The sequence below is a fragment of the Ambystoma mexicanum genome, chromosome 13, assembly GCF_040938575.1.
Source record: "Ambystoma mexicanum isolate Mex_15411 chromosome 13, UKY_AmexF1_1, whole genome shotgun sequence".
NCBI lineage: Eukaryota > Metazoa > Chordata > Amphibia > Caudata > Ambystomatidae > Ambystoma > Ambystoma mexicanum.
The window spans coordinates 380477862-380496348 of NC_090938.1; the positions used below are offsets into that span (position 1 = coordinate 380477862).

General features: G+C 46.7%; 1 protein-coding gene across 2 annotated transcripts in view; it reads right to left on the reverse strand.

Moving 5' to 3' along the window:
- CARMIL3 (capping protein regulator and myosin 1 linker 3) overlaps window positions 1–18487 on the reverse strand; it is a 2002476-nt gene that overhangs the window by 305429 nt on the left and 1678560 nt on the right. For both annotated transcript variants that reach the window (XM_069633925.1, XM_069633924.1), the window contains exon 38: window positions 16555–16807. In XM_069633925.1, coding sequence (XP_069490026.1) covers window positions 16555–16807 — 253 coding nt within the window. The remainder of the gene's footprint in view (window positions 1–16554; window positions 16808–18487) is intronic.

Consider the following 18487-nt stretch of genomic DNA (forward strand, 5'->3'; position numbering starts at 1 on the left):
CGCTTCCCCCCTGAAGCACTCCCTTGCGCACCCTCTTCTTATGAAACCCTCTGCCGACCCAGCTAACTATCGCCCAATCTCCATCACTCCTTTCCTGGGCAAACTCCTGGAAAAGCTGGCCATCTCCCAGCTTAATTTTCACACTGAATCTGTTGGTTGTCTCCATGACCATCAGTCTGGCTTCAGAGCTGCCTGAAGCACGGAAACTGCTCTCTTGAACATCCGTGAAGACCTGCTCTCCAACCTTGATTCCAACACCCCCTGTGTCCTCATCTTACTTGATCTCTCTTCTGCCTTTGACACAGTCAACCATGCCATCCTGCTCAACCGCCTCTGTGATAACCTGTGTATCACTGATCAAGCCCTGGCTTGGCTGACTTTGTTCCTCTCCGATCGACCCTCCCAGATCCAACTTGAGTCCTTCCTCTATCTCTACCTGTGGTGTTCCCCAGGGGTCTAACATCTCTCCTGGGCTGTTCAACCAATACCTGGCACTTCTTGCCCACCGCAATGCCACTCTCTGCCCCAACTTTCAGTGCTATGCGGATGACACTTAACTCATTTTCAGGCTCCCTTCCGCCACCTCCTCTCATCTCTGAGTGTCTGTCTGCTATACAGAAGTAGTGTGCTGCCAATGATCTCTGCCTTAATGCCAGTAAGACTGAGATTCTCCTGATCGGCACACCTGCTCCCTCCTTTCCTGTCACTCTCTGGCCGGCCTCTCTTGGCCCTCTTCCTGCTCCCACCTGTGAGGCTAAAAACCTTGGGGTCATCTTCAACTCCATACTCTCCTTCTCTCCTTACATCTCTGACGTCTCTAAGATGTCACACTACCAGCTGCACCTCCTGAGAGGTATTCTTTGTTTCCTCTCCTTCCCCCAGAAGCTCACTGTCTCTAGTGATCTGGTTCTCTCTAGGATGGACTACTGCAACAGCCTCTTTCTAAATCTGCCTGCCTCTACTCTCCGCCCTCTGCAACTCATCCAAAACAGGACTGTGAGACGTGTCCTTTGCCTCAAGCCCAGGGATTGTATCTCTCCAGGACTGAAATCTCTGCACTGGCTCCCAGTGGCGGCGAGGATTAAGTTAAAAATCCTCTGCATTGTCCACAAGGCCTTCTGGGGCCTGGGACCTCATTACCTTCAACTCTCTCTTCCTAAATATCTTCCTTCTCGAGCTCTTTGCTCATCCACCTCCAACTCCCTCACGGTCAGTCGCTTCTCCAAGCAACAACTTGGTGGTAGATCTCGTTCTTCTGCTGGGGCCTCCCTCTGGAACAGCCTCCCTGCCTCTGTGAAACTTGAGGAAGACCATCTCTGGTTTTGGAGGCACCTCAAGACCTTCCTCTTTGCTTCTGCTTTCTCTCCTCTGCTCCCCTGCTGATCTCCTGGTTGAAACTGAAACTGCACTGGTTTGACTGGCTACCCTCTGATCCTGGGCCCAGGTCCCCTCCCCACCAGTTGCACACCTGCACTGGCCCCCCTGGCAACACTTGCACTCGGGTACTGTTTCTGTATCGCTACAGCCCCCTACCAGCACTTGAAACCTGATGTCTGCCCTTACCCTTGCACTTGCCACCAGCTGGCTGCACTTCTTATTTATTGACTTTATTTATCTTTATTTATTTTACGGTTATCTTATGTACTGCACTGCCCCCTCCCCCTTTCCCCGTACTTCTCCCCTTCCCCTCTCCCCTGCACTTGCACAATCTCAATGTCACCTAGCCTAGTAAGATCGCTGTCTCTATCTTCCTTCTGTTCCCCCTCACTTGCCTCGTTGCGCCTTGAAACACTTGTGTATATGCGTGTTATAAATGCCATATCATAAATCATAAATCATATCATCATAAGCTAGGCCGTCTGTCTCATGTCTGTTGCTACACGTATGGCCCTACCTGCCGTATCAATGTGTGCAACAGTGGCTTCCATAAGGACTTGAGCAACTGTCTTGACGACTGCCAAGCTGGCCTTAAATTATGCTTGCTTATGGGCCGGCAGGTCCGGGAGGAAGTCAGCGATTTCCCACCACATCCTTTGATTTGCTGCGGCCAGTATGTTTAGAAAATATAAAATCATCTTATATAGTATTTTTATGTGAATATCGTGACCACACAACATCAGAGCAAGAAATAGCAACATAGAAACATAAAAATCCATTGCAAGTCATTTCACCTCCAAAATTACATCATTCAAAAGCCAAGCAGATTAATAATAAATGATGATTTTAGACGGCAGAATACAGTCTTACTGCGAGTCAGGAAAAATTGCATCCAGAAATTGTACAGTGGCTATCCTTACTGAGAGAGAAGTAGTTGAAAAGAAACATTGCCACATGTTTTTCTGGGTATATACTTTTTGATTCTCAAAGAAATTTTTGAAACACTTCTTTCCGATGATAGATAATTGTGGGCAATGGATTAGACAATGTTCCAATGTTTCCCTTTGGACAGGATCTTTACAAATTCGACATTGATTTTCAGCCTTTGGAATTTGCTTCCTACGTGCCAAAACATCTAGCGTTGGCCAGAGGAGCGGGCGGAAGCGAAGGAATTTTTGTCGAAGCTTTGAGCAAGGGGCTTTAGTCAAGTAGTCAGCCATGACTCTAAAGCGAATATGACCAAATAGGCTGCGATCAAAGTGCTTATATTTTAGGCATTAGTTTTGTGTCATATACCAGTAATATCGATGAATTTTCAATTTTGCTCAGGCTTCATTAGACAAAAGCAAATCTAGTTCAACAGAAGCATCAGATAAAGCATTTGTGGTAAAGTCACACCACTTCCGAGAGAATATTTGATTTTTCATGAGTAATTGTGTTGCCACCTTACTCAGAATGTCTAGACGCTCCAATGATAGCAAACATTTGCGAAAAAAAGCGTAATATTTCCAGGTGACAAAGGATACCATTGATAAAGAACCTAATTCAAAACAAATTAAGGGTAAGGGTGTGCACATGGGCAGGCGTAGAACTTGCTTCCAGAAAAAAGATTCAAGTTTGTCCCACCATGCTGCAGGTTTAGGAGCAGTAGCTTCAGACCCATAGGTTAGGATTGGAAGGACCTTCTGGAAATAAAACGTTAGCACATGTTTAATTGTACATTTTCCAAATTTGCCCATGAGTACTCTTGCTTGGGCAACTAAAGAACGCAATTTGCCAGTAAGTTCTAATTCAACCACAGGGCTTCAGCGAGTGTCTACAACTAGTGTTCCCAAATATTTATAGCTGGACACCCGTTCAAGTGAAACATTATGCAGACTCCACCTGAAGGGTTTAACTTTACAACCCAAGCGCCATTTGCATACCATTGTTTGAGTTTTGTTGATGTTGATCTTTAGATGATTTAGATCTACATAAGACTCAAGGGCATCTCAAGGGCATCTAGGAGTTTCTGTAGTCCAATATGGGTTTTGGAGATGAGAATTAAATCATCTGTGTAAAAAAGGTATGGGATTTTGTGAGCGCCTAGGCTGGGGGATCATTCAGGATTTTACTACGGTTTATGCCCAGGGCATGTATAAACAAATTGAAAATTGATGAAGCCAAAATGCACCCTTGCTTCAGCCCTCTATATGTGTGAAATTTGGAGGTCATGTTGCCCGCCAGGTCTGATCTAACCTGCATAGAAGTGTTAGTATGTAGCAATGTTATCAAAGCTAGCAGGGATGGTGGGCAATTAAATTTAACTAATTTGTGATAAAGAAGGGTGCGATCAATGGAGTCGAATGCGACCTTAAAATCGACAAAGGCTAGAAACAGCGTCTGTTTGCAGGCAGCATGGTTCGATAAGAGCATATGTAGTGTTATGATGTTGGGTATGGTACCTAAACCAGCCACAAAACCTGACTGATAAGGGTCATTGAGCTTAGCCTGTGCAATCCACTGATGTAAATCTCTCAGGATTAAACGAGAGAAGATCTTTCCTGGAGCGTCCAGTAACGCTAAGGGTCTGTAACTGGATGGTGCGGTCATGTCCCCTTTTTTAAAAATGTGGACAATTATAGAGTGAGTCCAAGTAGGTGGAAGTTTTTGAGTCATGATGATAAGACTAAAGATTTGAAACAGGATGCGACCCCAGATTTCTGGATGGGTTTTTAACATATTGTTAGAGAGTCCATCCGGACCACGAGCACCGGATCGACTGGCCTTTTTGATGAAAAAAAAGAATGTCATCCAGATCAAAATTTATATGGAATGTGGACGGGGGGCATAAAGACTCTAAGGATATACCACCATCAGGAACTTTAAATAGGTCGGAGAAAGGTGCAAGCCAGGCGGATTCAGAGTTTTGGCTATGTTTTTGCTTTGTAATGCAGCCAGAAGTTGTTGACTATCAATATTATATAGGTGGGCATGCCTAGATATTACCCAATTCTTGTACTTAGTTCTCAGATTTATGAGTTGTTTATGGCGGATATGAACTGGTAAATTTTTCATTTGTCTTTTCTGCTGCCTAAATACACATTTGTGCTCTTTGGTTTCGTTATCAAAAGTATGTAATGTAGGGTGACGGTGAGCAGAACTTTACAGGGAGCTAGGTACCGAGGACCAAAAGGCTTGAATCATATCAGAATAGCAAACGTTTGAAGAGTTGCAATTTGTCTGAAAGCTTGCAATCTTCTGAGACAAACAATCATGGAAAGAATCCAAAGCCTTTTCCATCCATCAGAGTCTGTTACCTGCATTGTTAACATTACACCAGCCTTGAGAAATGTTGTCTCTGTGCAAATTGGGATCAATATAACACTGCCAATGGGCAGTGATTTGATTATGATCGCTCATGGTTGATTTCACAATTTCAAAATCCAAAACATCTGAAAATAGACTTGCATTTGTATACATATAGTCGATGATGGATGAGGAAACACCTCTAGACCAGGTAGGGCCCGAGGGGATATCAGAACTGAATGCTCCATTAAGCCTGATGAGATTATGATGTTTTGCAAATTGAGCCCATTTTTTTATGCGTGTTGATTTGTCTTTGTTGTTTGAGGAAATACAGTCAAAGTTGAAATCGCCTGCAATTAATAACTTATGGACAGAACCGTCCAAAATAATTAAATTCAACATATCGTTTAGGGCATTTAGGAAGCATTCGTCTGAGATCCGTGCCGGATTCCAATATAAATGTATGATAGCATACTATATTTGAACCAATTTCAACCGGCTCATTTGGATAAAAGGGTTAGGTGAGGTCCAAGGGGTAATGCTAGAGTTAATGTCAGCTTGAATTGCGGTAAGTAGGCCGCCAAAGGGTCTACCACATAGACCTTTACCTGCCGCAATTGTGAGCACATCATGAGCATCCCAGATAAGATCAGAAGTAAGCCAAGTTTCTTGGAGCAGTATTAACTTGTATTTGCCAAAGAGCTACAATCATTGTTAACGAGTTTGGAGTAACCCCAAGAATTCCAACTGATGACAGAAAATGTACTTACTTCCACTACTTGGACTAGGTAAGGCTGCGAATGAGTTTCAGACAGAAATCTTGGTCCTCTCAACTCCTGGGAACGACTTTCATAGTTAGATGAATGAGTGGTAATGGATGGTTGTAGCTGCTTGAGAGATTGAGCACTGTCATTAGGATCCAGGGAAAGAACAAAGCCCAAGTCAGACAAATGTCTTCTAGCAGACCATATAGCATTCTGAATTACTTGTGATTGCATCCAGATGCGTACAGCATTCGAATTGCGTTTATCAAAAAAATCCACCAAAGTTAGATCATGTGAGCTGATATCTTCCAATGCTAGTATATCAGCAAAAATACTCAAAATGAAATTACGGTTTAGAACATATTGGGGACAGGGGAGAGGTTTGCAATTTAGGACCAGGCAAAAATTGGCAGGTCGCTTTTGTAAAGGCCGTGAGGGCAGTGAACCTTTTTTAAACACCGGCGGTGCAGGGACATTGGGGCAGGTTGATTTAATGTCTTTTTGCAAAGCTACCTGCAAAAGTTCAAGGAGCTCAGGGGCAAGTTCCGCCAAAAGAGATCATTTAGATGCACCAGAAAACTCCTGAGAAACAGGTGGGGATAAGGAGGTTGCCGTTGGCTTGTCAAGCGGTACAGATGGTTGGGCGGTTCCACCCGTACCAAATGTCACTGGTGGAGTTGATAGCACCACTGGCTTTGGTAGACAATTAGATAAAGGTAAATGGGTGGAAGATTGCAAATTTTGAGCAGATAGCGCAAAACCGGACATGTATGTATCAACCGCACGGCGAATTTCTTGCCGATGGAAATCCAGGGGCAAGTTCTTATCTTGTTCATTTGCGGAGGGAAGGCCTGTGGGAGTAACTTTGGCCAGCATTAGCTTGGCAATGGGAGATTCATCCACTGCTACCGCAGCTTCCACCAAGGCATCAAGTGGGGCATAGGATGGAATGTTGGATGAGCCCACAGAAGTGGGGGTAGATAGACGTGCTGCGGCCAATTGGTGATATTTTTTGGCTACTGCTGAAGAACCAATGAGAGCACTTTTTTGAGAAACATGAACGTTACGGAGAAAGCTCTTCATTTTAGATGAGCTGTTCCTCTTGGGTGCTGCTTGATTTTTAGGTTTTTTACTTGAAGGTTTTGATGGAGGTTTTAAAACGTCAGAGAGGGCCATAGGAGTAAAAATTGTATAAGGCACACTCCCTGATGAACCGGTTCCAACAGTTGGCTATAGGGCAACAGAGATTGCCGGAGGTAAAGAGGCGGGGTCCATAGTGTTCAGTATAATGCCTTCAATGAGTGGCACCGCCAGAGTTAAAGGAGTCTTAGCCATAGAGGATTGGGCACATTTAGGACAAGCAGATGGCTGTGTCTCAAATGAGGTTTGAATACCCAGTGAGGAAGTTAAGGCCAAAGGGCGATCATTTGGTTCATCAGGGCAAGAAACGGGAATGTTTTTCACTTGGAGTACAGACGTAGCATTCTCTTGCCATGCTAGAATTGTATCCAGTTTTTGAGAATGATCACACATATTGTTAACTACACAGTCAAAAAGTTTAGGTAACGTTTGTAGTGACACATGCATGGCTGACAAAGTAAGATTGATCATATTCTGGGTTGCTACTTCTGTATCTATCTTACCAGGCAACACCATCGGCTCTACACCACGCCGTGGAGTGGGAACAAGGTATGAGGCTTCAATGGCCGAACAATGAAGATCAATTTCTGAGAACATAACAGGAGAATGTGACAAGTTCAAGTGAGATCCCTCAGGGAGTAGTTGTTGGGAAAACTCCGACTCATTCAAGTCCAAATTAATTATAGCAACATCAGAAGGCACACAGGCACCTGGGTTGGCCTCGGGAGGAGCAGGGGCGGAGGGTAGCAAATTGTGCAAAAGCACACTGTCAGACAGAGAAATACACAATACAGGCAAAGATGGGGGAGGAGGTATGACTTTGGGGTGAAAACATGGCATGTAATTACGCTGTACTGACTTGGTCAGACACTCGAGTTGCGAAGATGGAATAGCATTCAAAATGTCAGACTTTGTGTGTTTCTTTACAAAATTGCAGAATATCAGGCAATGGCGGCCCTTTAAAAGGTGCTTTGTTACCAATGCGGTAACGGCTTGAGACCGGAGTCGAGCACAAAGTGAGTGCTGGTTTCTTTTGGACATTAATTACAGAATTACCAGCAACTTTAGAACGAACTGGTTGAATGGATAAAGGCATCCCCGTTTTTAGGGAGGGTAATCTTGACTGCATGTTATCCCAGACTATACACCAAGTCAATAAATAATAAGTAAGTATAGATAACAAAGAATTTTACGAAAGCACTACACACAAACACTTTTTAAATAGATGGAACTTATCACTCCTATACCGCCTCGGTATAGGCTAGAGCGCTAAACAGTGAGACAGCAGCCCAGAACGCTTTATCAAAGCACTTGACTGAATATTAAAATATATACAACATTTAGCAAATATAAGATTCAATGTAAGATGAATATAAAAATAGATATATTATGTTTGCACTGCCTTGGGAATGCCCGATGGCTTGAGGAGCAGCCTTAGTCCGTCACTCCACCCCAAAGTCCAACTAAACAGTTACCCAAGAGTGGGCCTTTCTTTCGGAATGAAATATAACATGAGAAGTCCCAATTAGCAACTGTACAAGGTTGGTACCTAAAATACTAGTAATTGTAGGACAATATCTGGGATCAAAGAGAACTTCTCCACAGTCTCCCAGTGACCTACTAATTAGCTAATACACAAAAATTGCAGGGATTTCGCAAGATAGTTATAGTATATATGAAAACTTGCCACTGCACCAGGAATACACACAGGGACTCCTCTCGTCTCCCAGAGCCAAATAACAGACAAACCGTACTATTGATGCTGCGCCCTTGTCTCCGCTGCGGGCTTAACGCCGCAAGGGTGGCTGGTCCTTCACTAAATGTTGCAAAGGGGTCACGTGATCAGTCACGTGGCCTGGTCGGGCTCCGCCTCCTCCAGGAAGCGAGGGCACCACAGCAAGAGCTCTCGTCAGCTCGCAGTGCTGTGCAAACAATGAAATGAAGGTAAATGTTCCTTCCAACAAAGCGGACCTTCAGTAAGCAACACGATACGCCGCTCGGGCGGCTGGTCCTTCGCTAAATGTTGCAAAGGGGTCACATGATCAGTCACGTGGCCTGGTCGGGCTCCGCCTCCTCCAGGAAGCGAGGTCACCACAGCAAGAGCTCTTGTCAGAGCGCAGTGCTGTGCAAACAATGAAATGAAGGTAAATGGTCCTTTCCAACAAAGTGGACCTTCAGTAAGCAACACGATACCTTTCTTGGTTATCCGACCCATGAAGCGTGAATCAGTTGAGGCTTTTGCTGCCACTTTCTCCCCCACACCCCTCCTTGGCTGACTCACACCCTGACACAGCCCTCTCCATGCTCCACTCTGCTATATCTGATACTCGCGATTTTCTTGCCCCTGTCATGAGAATCAGCGTGAAGCCCAAAGCCAAGTGCAACTCTTGGTATGACTCCGACATCGTCACCCTTAAACGCAAGTGCAGGGGGGCTGAGAGGAAATGGCAGACTTCCGGTACATCCTCTGACAATCTGGCCTGACGCCTGCTCCAAAGGCAATACCGGCCCTCTGTCCGCACCAAGAAGAGAGTCCACATCCAAGCCCGCGTCTCTGCGGCATCTAACAACTCGGCCAAACTCTTTCAAATCTGCAAGGTGCTGGCCAATCCTGCTGCAGTATCTACCTCTCCTGTGCTCTCCCAGGCCATATGCACGGCCCTGGCTTCTCATTTGATCTCTAAAACTCAGGGCATCCTGTCCTCTCTCTCTTCCTCTCCCCCTCCTTTCCCCCTCCTCCCGCTATTCCCTGCTCTTCATCTGGCCCTTCTTCAGCCACCTCTCCTCGCTCTTTTTTCTGCCTTTCCCCTGTTCTCCCCAGACGAGGTTTTCAGACAAGTCCTATCTATGAAAATCTCGTCAAAACAGAATCACCCCTGTTCCTCCAAAACCATCAAGGACCACATTGACACCCTGGCTCCTGCTCTGGCCGACTTCTGCAACCACTCCTTCGCCACTGGAGTCTTCGCTTCCCCCCTGAAGCACTCCCTTGCGCACCCTCTTCTTATGAAACCCTCTGCCGACCCAGCTAACTATCGCCCAATCTCCATCACTCCTTTCCTGGGCAAACTCCTGGAAAAGCTGGCCATCTCCCAGCTTAATTTTCACACTGAATCTGTTGGTTGTCTCCATGACCATCAGTCTGGCTTCAGAGCTGCCTGAAGCACGGAAACTGCTCTCTTGAACATCCGTGAAGACCTGCTCTCCAACCTTGATTCCAACACCCCCTGTGTCCTCATCTTACTTGATCTCTCTTCTGCCTTTGACACAGTCAACCATGCCATCCTGCTCAACCGCCTCTGTGATAACCTGTGTATCACTGATCAAGCCCTGGCTTGGCTGACTTTGTTCCTCTCCGATCGACCCTCCCAGATCCAACTTGAGTCCTTCCTCTCCTCTATCTCTATCTCTACCTGTGGTGTTCCCCAGGGGTCTAACATCTCTCCTGGGCTGTTCAACCAATACCTGGCACTTCTTGCCCACCGCAATGCCACTCTCTGCCCCAACTTTCAGTGCTATGCGGATGACACTTAACTCATTTTCAGGCTCCCTTCCGCCACCTCCTCTCATCTCTGAGTGTCTGTCTGCTATACAGAAGTAGTGTGCTGCCAATGATCTCTGCCTTAATGCCAGTAAGACCGAGATTCTCCTGATCGGCACACCTGCTCCCTCCTTTCCTGTCACTCTCTGGCCGGCCTCTCTTGGCCCTCTTCCTGCTCCCACCTGTGAGGCTAAAAACCTTGGGGTCATCTTCAACTCCATACTCTCCTTCTCTCCTTACATCTCTGACGTCTCTAAGATGTCACACTACCAGCTGCACCTCCTGAGAGGTATTCTTTGTTTCCTCTCCTTCCCCCAGAAGCTCACTGTCTCTAGTGATCTGGTTCTCTCTAGGATGGACTACTGCAACAGCCTCTTTCTAAATCTGCCTGCCTCTACTCTCCGCCCTCTGCAACTCATCCAAAACAGGACTGTGAGACGTGTCCTTTGCCTCAAGCCCAGGGATTGTATCTCTCCAGGACTGAAATCTCTGCACTGGCTCCCAGTGGCGGCGAGGATTAAGTTAAAAATCCTCTGCATTGTCCACAAGGCCTTCTGGGGCCTGGGACCTCATTACCTTCAACTCTCTCTTCCTAAATATCTTCCTTCTCGAGCTCTTTGCTCATCCACCTCCAACTCCCTCACGGTCAGTCGCTTCTCCAAGCAACAACTTGGTGGTAGATCTCGTTCTTCTGCTGGGGCCTCCCTCTGGAACAGCCTCCCTGCCTCTCTGAAACTTGAGGAAGACCATCTCTGGTTTTGGAGGCACCTCAAGACCTTCCTCTTTGCTTCTGCTTTCTCTCCTCTGCTCCCCTGCTGATCTCCTGGTTGAAACTGAAACTGCACTGGTTTGACTGGCTACCCTCTGATCCTGGGCCCAGGTCCCCTCCCCACCAGTTGCACACCTGCACTGGCCCCCCTGGCAACACTTGCACTCGGGTACTGTTTCTGTATCGCTACAGCCCCCTACCAGCACTTGAAACCTGATGTCTGCCCTTACCCTTGCACTTGCCACCAGCTGGCTGCACTTCTTATTTATTGACTTTATTTATCTTTATTTATTTTACGGTTATCTTATGTACTGCACTGCCCCCTCCCCCTTTCCCCGTACTTCTCCCCTTCCCCTCTCCCTTGCACTTGCACAATCTCAATGTCACCTAGCCTAGTAAGATCGCTGTCTCTATCTTCCTTCTGTTCCCCCTCACTTGCCTCGTTGCGCCTTGAAACACTTGTGTATATGCGTGTTATAAATGCCATATCATAAATCATAAATCATATCATCATAAGCTAGGCCGTCTGTCTCATGTCTGTTGCTACACGTATGGCCCTACCTGCCGTATCAATGTGTGCAACAGTGGCTTCCATAAGGACTTGAGCAACTGTCTTGACGACTGCCAAGCTGGCCTTAAATTATGCTTGCTTATGGGCCGGCAGGTCCGGGAGGAAGTCAGCGATTTCCCACCACATCCTTTGATTTGCTGCGGCCAGTATGGCGTCGGCATTGGCCTGTCTCAGGGGTAGTGCTGCATTAGAGTATACCTTTTTTCCATAGGCCTCTAGGACTTTCTCCTCCTTGCCCAGCAGTGCCAAGGTGGATGTACTGGCCGAGGATGCTTCTGGTTTGGCATACATGGTGCTGCCATGATGACAGAGGCTGAGGGTGCACGGACAGGAGTAGCGCATCACCCTCCACATGCCTATACTAAGCTTCCAGCTTTTTACTGACTGGCTGCCTAGAGTGAGGCTTGATCCACCCCTTTCTAGCCAGGGTCTGCATGTCCTTTTGCAGTATTATACCTGACATAGCATCTGCTCAGATGGTGTGGCCCTCCGCTAACAACCCTACTTCCAGCTGCTCCTTCTGGGGCTGGGGGATGCCCAGGTACTTCGCCAGGCCGGCGAGTCTGTTGTGAAACGCCTTTGCTGAGGAAGGCGCATCTTGCTGCTCTTCGTTGGTGTCTTGTTGATCCCTATTATCGAGAGTGCCTGTGGGGTCCACTGGCGGTGTGCTCCTGGCCACTGGTAAAGGGGTGGCTGTTGGAGGCAGAGATTCTGCTGTGCCAGCGGGTGTGGCCGGTGGTGCAGTAGGTTGAGGAAGTGGTGCGCTCCCGCTTGGAGCCTGTGGCTGTGCTGGTGCTGGCGTGAGCATGGGAGGGACCATGTCCTGAACGATACACTCGAGAATGCTTGCCATTTGTGGGGACCGCATGAGCACCAGGAAATTATCAAAAAAACGCTCCTCAGAGGCCGGTTGAACGTGTTCCTGCACCGGCCCATGAGTAGGTGTAGACATGTACAGTTGCTGTCTGCCCCCACTGTGCCTGTTGTGTGTGTACGAGGCTTCTGTGTAGTGCAAATGCGCTACTGTGGTCGGAAAGGTGGTGCACCATGTGACCTGTAGCATAGTTACCTGGGACTATTCTGTCCTGGCAGTGGTTTCCTGCATTTGCCTCTTGCTGGATTGGCGCACTTCTGGTCTGGCCTCCATTTTGTCTGCACCTGCTCCACGTGCTTCCCTCTGAGCGGTGATCAGATACTTCTGAAATGCTGCTCCAGAGGATATGTGAGAATTTGGCAAAAGCACAAGAAGCATTTACAGCTTTAAGAGCCATGTTCCCAGAAGCAAAAACCTTCTTCGTCAAAGCGTCAACTTTTTCGACTCTCAATCGGTGTTGGAGGTTCGACAGCCTGGACAGAACCATCACGGCCTGCACCAACAACCCTTCAGTGTTTAGGTGAGTTGTTAAAAAACAGAAGGTCACCTCTTGCCGTGTTGACTGCTGGTGTCGAGCATGGGCGCTGCCACCGGATATGGCAGGATTGAACGGTAAAGCCCACTCAGTCTACAGCACAAGGTCGAGGATATCGCTACACAGATTTCGACAGAGCACCGAGCCCCAAGATCACAACGACCTTCTCGACCGCCGTGAGATATCGGTCATTTGGGAGATGTGTCCAAACCACTGGCATTGTGTAGGCCCTTCGCCAATTGGCATTAACCCAGCCTAGTCCACCATTAAATCTGGTAATGGATCCAAGGAAGCATACCCCCATCGTCTCAAACACAAATGGTATTGGTTTGCCATCCTGGTAAAAATAAAAACAAAATTAAAAAAAATCGACAACATTGAGACTAAGAAAACACATATCAGTTCCAAATGTTGATCTTGCTGGGCCCCGCTTGTCGAGGGCCTTCTTGGCCTGAGGTGGCTGCGGGCAGTTTTGGCGCACAAGGAGGTTTCTCCTTAGGGGTCTCGCTAAAGTGTGTTGAAGCTGCTTTGGCTACCATCGCGCCAGACAGACCCGTAGCGGTTAGCGCAGTATCCACCTGCAGCGTCAAGGCAGAAGCCGTACCAACCAAGGCCTTTTCAAAAACATTCAGCATTTGGTTTTTGAAGACCTCCCACTCCTCCCTAGAAACACCCTTTGCAGGGTATGACTTACCCCTTTCGTACAATGAGTCTGAGTCGCATCTGCATCAGCGTTTCTTTTTGTGCAACGACAGCGATGAGGAGTGTTAAGATTTGCTAGGGGAGTGTAACTGTTTTTTGGGCTTCTTGTGGCAACGCCCCTCTCGATATATCTCAGATGTAGGTCCTTCAGTATCATGCTCCAAGGACATTCAAAGTGATTTTGCAAGGGATGTTGACTGCAGTCTGCCGAGCGCTAGTTTTGCTGAGCATTTCTTCACTGCCTTCGGGTTCATCGCTAGACAAGAATGACACTGCTCCTTATCATGCCTGACACCAAGACACCACACACACACATCACAAGTTGGGCGGTAGCCCTTGAAATGAAGCGGTAACGTTATTACCATCACATTTAAGGGCTGGCCCTGTAACATCCCGTGTACGGCGGCATTCTGTTTGGCATAGGTGGAGAGGAATCTGGGACGTTTGCCTGCCTTCATCCAAGATGGGCCCGCTGTGCCGAGTGCAGGTCCAGTTTCCTTTGCAGCTGACTTCCTGGTTTCTTCTCGTTCCAGCGTCCGAACAAGTCGTATACTGCCTTCTTCAGCTACCCGGCGCATCGCTACTCCTTTCTCTGGACGCTTTGTATGTTCGCCCTCCATGTATCCTTGACTCTATACTTACCTACTCTCTGCTTCTCCTTACATCAACTGCTCTCCTCTTTCCTTCATACTAGAACGCAATCAGAGTATTAGAGATCGTCTTTGTGTCGCGCATGACACCAAACTAACAAGTCATTCGGTATGCATCTAGTTGCAGCAAGCCGACCGTAGTTCTCCGTTCTGTGACTTCTGTCCCTCACTTTATGCTGTTTTTTTCTCTTAGCACGACACGGCTAGGCTTTGCCCCAGACCCCAAGCTCTGCAAGAAAGAAGATAGAAAAATCAGACATCTACGCTTTGCAGCTTGACAAGTGGCTGATCAAATTCTGACGCCCTGCAGTTCCTGATGCCAGGGTTTTCTTCCCCAGAGGGTTTCCCTGAGGCCACTGTATCTTCTACTTCGTTCATCTACAGAGAAGTGTAGTGCAGGAGTTTTAGGGGATTCTTTATTACTCACCGTTCTGCACCTGATGCACCTGATCAGGTTAGTTGCATGCTGTATAAATCTGTCATATCTGGTGAAAAGGATCTATCTGTGAATTCATGCACAGTGAGCATAACAGGCCTGATCGCGAGCTGGGCACTAAATGGCCGTTTTACCTCTAGCTTTTTGCTGGAGGTGAAAATCCCATTTAGTGCCCTGTTTTCGGCGCAATTACAGCCGGCTGTATTAGTGCGCTGTATTTGCACACAAAATGCCCCATTGGGTCCAGGGAATGTGGATTTACCGTTAACACCCAACCTGTGATCCGGCGCTAATAGCGCCAGACCGGTTGGGGCTAATGCAATTACAGTTGGGTGGTATTACCGCAAGGATACCGTCCAACTCGTGATGAGGCCCAGTGTGTGGGTCCGTGACAGACATTTTAGAGTTCCTGTCCTTGCAGAGTTTAAACCCGGATGGTTTAGGCCCTGACATACTGACATAGGATCGATTTATTTGGAATTGAATATGAACGCGCTCTGAATAGCATGCTGAGCACGTAGAAAAAAGGAACTGAGGTAAGGGGGCGTAGTTCCTCCTTTTATACAGCACCTGATGTCATGTCTGTTGTCGAGGAATGACATGACAGTATACGAGGGAGTCATCCATGATGATATCGAGTGGCACTACGCAAACCTGTTGAAAAATATTCTGAGCAGCGACGCTGGATGACTATCAAGATGGGGAATCTGTGGGAGAATATAATCCATAGAAATACAGACTTCGAAAAGGTAAAGGACTCTGCTGACATTAGAAACAAACCTAGTAAATGCTCTCACTTCTGATACACTGTCCCTGCCACACAACACCTGCACCCATGTCTCCCACCTGTTGTATATTACTGACTACTCAAGGACGTCACAGCAATCTCAGTACAGTGATAGCAAGAACTTAGTAGTTGGTAGTTGCTTAAACAGATGACATTTTCTTTGAAGACTAGCTGCTTGGCATTTCAGAATGCAGTGGATACATGCCATGAAACCTGAATGGAGTGCGAGAACCTAATTTGTCACTGTAAGTACAAAATGGGATGTTACAGTAGAAAGAGAAGCAGCATTGTGGTAAACCAACACTAAGTACAGCATCAAAAGGTTGAGAGTTAACAGTCAAACATGCCCAGGCAGAGGCCAGGAAATCAGAGTCTGACTACAATCTTAGAACAGGGTTCAAAAAGCTCAAGAACGAGAAAAGAAAGTTACGAAAGCCCTACTTCCCCAATACAAATACGCAAATTGTATTATTTACTTAATAGAATAAAGAATAGTATTTCAGATAGGAATTTGCCTGGTGAGCCTAATGTGAAGGCATACCTTGAAGTGATGCAGCTGTGCACAGGTCTTACCCGTACAATATGATGTGGGGCGCTCGTTTAAGTTCTCTCACTGGTCTGTCGTTTTTTTTAAATCCCACAGGCTCTCCTCTCAATTCCGATCAATCTCTCTTTTCCTTCACTCTATCTAGGTTGTTGCTTTCATTCTAATTTGTTGCATGATCCCACTTTCATAGCCACTATTACCTTTCCTGTTCTTCTCTGAGACTCCCCAGTTTCATAAATCCTTGAATGCCAGTTAAAGGCATTACAAATCTTCTATATCTTCTCTCTCCCTCCAGCTTCTTCCTCCTTCATTCGCTTTTAGCAATCTGTACATTCCCTTTTCATATGCATTACTATCCTCACTCTAAAAGGTTACAGTGATATCCCCCAATTTTTCACTGTATTGTTTCAATTCACTTTATTATGGATGACTAATTTCCATGTCCCCTCCTCTAATCACCCATGTCAAGTTCCTGACAGTCTTCACTGAACAACATAACTGTTAGTATGCTAGGGTACAGTTTCTAAGCATGAACCTCAAACAGTAGTTTAAAGTCTAGAAGGGACAACATACCATTGTCACTGGATGGCAAATCCACAGCGCTGTACTCCCTGCCCCTGGGCATCTCGACCTTCTGGCGTGGCTTGGCCACAGGTGTGGTGAACTGTATTTCCTTAGCACCAAGACAGTTCATATTGGCATTGAGGTAGTTTCTACCATCTTCTGATGATTCTTCATATGCCATGCCAGCAGAATATTTACGACCTCGGGGCGCAGCAACAGGCCTCGCTCCAGGAAGAAGAGAGTTTTGCATGACGTCATGGCCCTGCATCAAACAAAAGTAACAAGGTCACTGATGATAGACGTTTTCAGAGTGAAATTAATACAACCTGATCACATGCATTAGCATGAATGAAGCATAACCTGCTTGTAATCCTCATTCTCATCATGGGTACCTTCATTAAACTCATAAAAGAAGAAATTACTCACCGTAATGATCTTTCTATGGATCCTTCTCTCGCAGATTCTTCATCTTGATAGATATCCATCATCCAGCTCTGCTGCTCAGACACCTTTCGGTCGTCGTCTCCGGAAGTGATGTCAGGCATCGTATATAGCACGTTACTATGCCCCATGCTTCAGTTCCTCCCTCCCCCGTGCATGTACGCTGCAGAAAGAAAAATCATAGGAGGAGGTCAATCAGCCAGTAAAAAACTTAACAAGGATACATCCCAACAAGGTGATGCCAGACAACAATGATTGAAACACAGTTTTTTTTGTTGTTGAATGAGACAGAAGCAGTCATCTAAGGGCCATCACCAGATGTCTTCTCATTTGGACAGAAGCGACAAGCCACAGAACTTTCTGAGCTGGGATGGATGGGAGGGTCGATGAGGAATCCGTGGGAGAAGAATCCATAGAAGGATCATTACAGTGAGTAATTTCTCCTTCAATGGATTGCCTTTCTCCTAAAGATTTCTCATTGGGATAGACTTCCCAACCAGTTAGAATAACGGAGGAGGGCAGCGAGTTTTAAACAAGTAGATTCTGTAGAACTGCCTTATCAAACCGTGCATCAGCTCCCCGTACAACATCCAAGGCATAGTGCTTGGTGAATGTATGTAAGGATGATCAAGTGTCTGCCCGACAAATGTCCCTAACAGAAACCCCTCTTTGGAGGGCTGTAGAGGCTGAAACCCCTCTGGTTGAGTGAGCCCTGATGCCCACTGGAAGCTCCCTGCCTGCCTATTGGTAACACTCGGATATGCATAAAATAATCCAACATGACATGGTTGGTTATGGCAAGACCTTATAGAGACAAAGAATGGGCCACGAATAACTGGTCTGACTTCGGAAAACTCGGATGTGCGAGCAACATAGAAGGTTAACGCTCTCTTGCGGTCAAGGCGGTGGAACAACTCTTCCTCTTTTGAGGGATGTGGAGGAGGGTAAAAGACAGGCAAATTGATGGACTGGGACAGGTGAATCTCTGAAAGCACCTTGGGAAGGAATCCGGGTCTGACTTTTAGGGAGACCTTCTCACAAAAGAACATTAGAAAATGAGGTTTGCAGGCAGATGTGATTGCAACCAAGAAGGGAGTCTTAAGGGAGAACAGCCCTAAAGAACATGAGTGCATAGGCTCAAACGGAGCCGCCATCAAGTAGGTCAAAACCAGATTAAGATCCCAATCTGGGACGACAAAAGGGGTTGGAAGCACTTATTGAGAAGGCCCTTCAGGAATTGCGCCATGACCGGAATAGAAAGAAGGAACCTTGGTCTGGGGACCTCTTGAACACAGACAGGGCCGCCAAATACCCTTTGACTGTGGTAACCTGATGAGGCCAGTGACAGAAGGAACTCCATCACTGCGGTGGTGGGGCAAGATAGAGGGTCAATGCTTTGTTCCCTGCAGCACACCTCAAATCATAGCCACCTACATGCGTACAGAGATCTTGTAGAAGGTCTGCTTGCAGCCAGCAACACCTCAGGTACCTACCCTAAGAG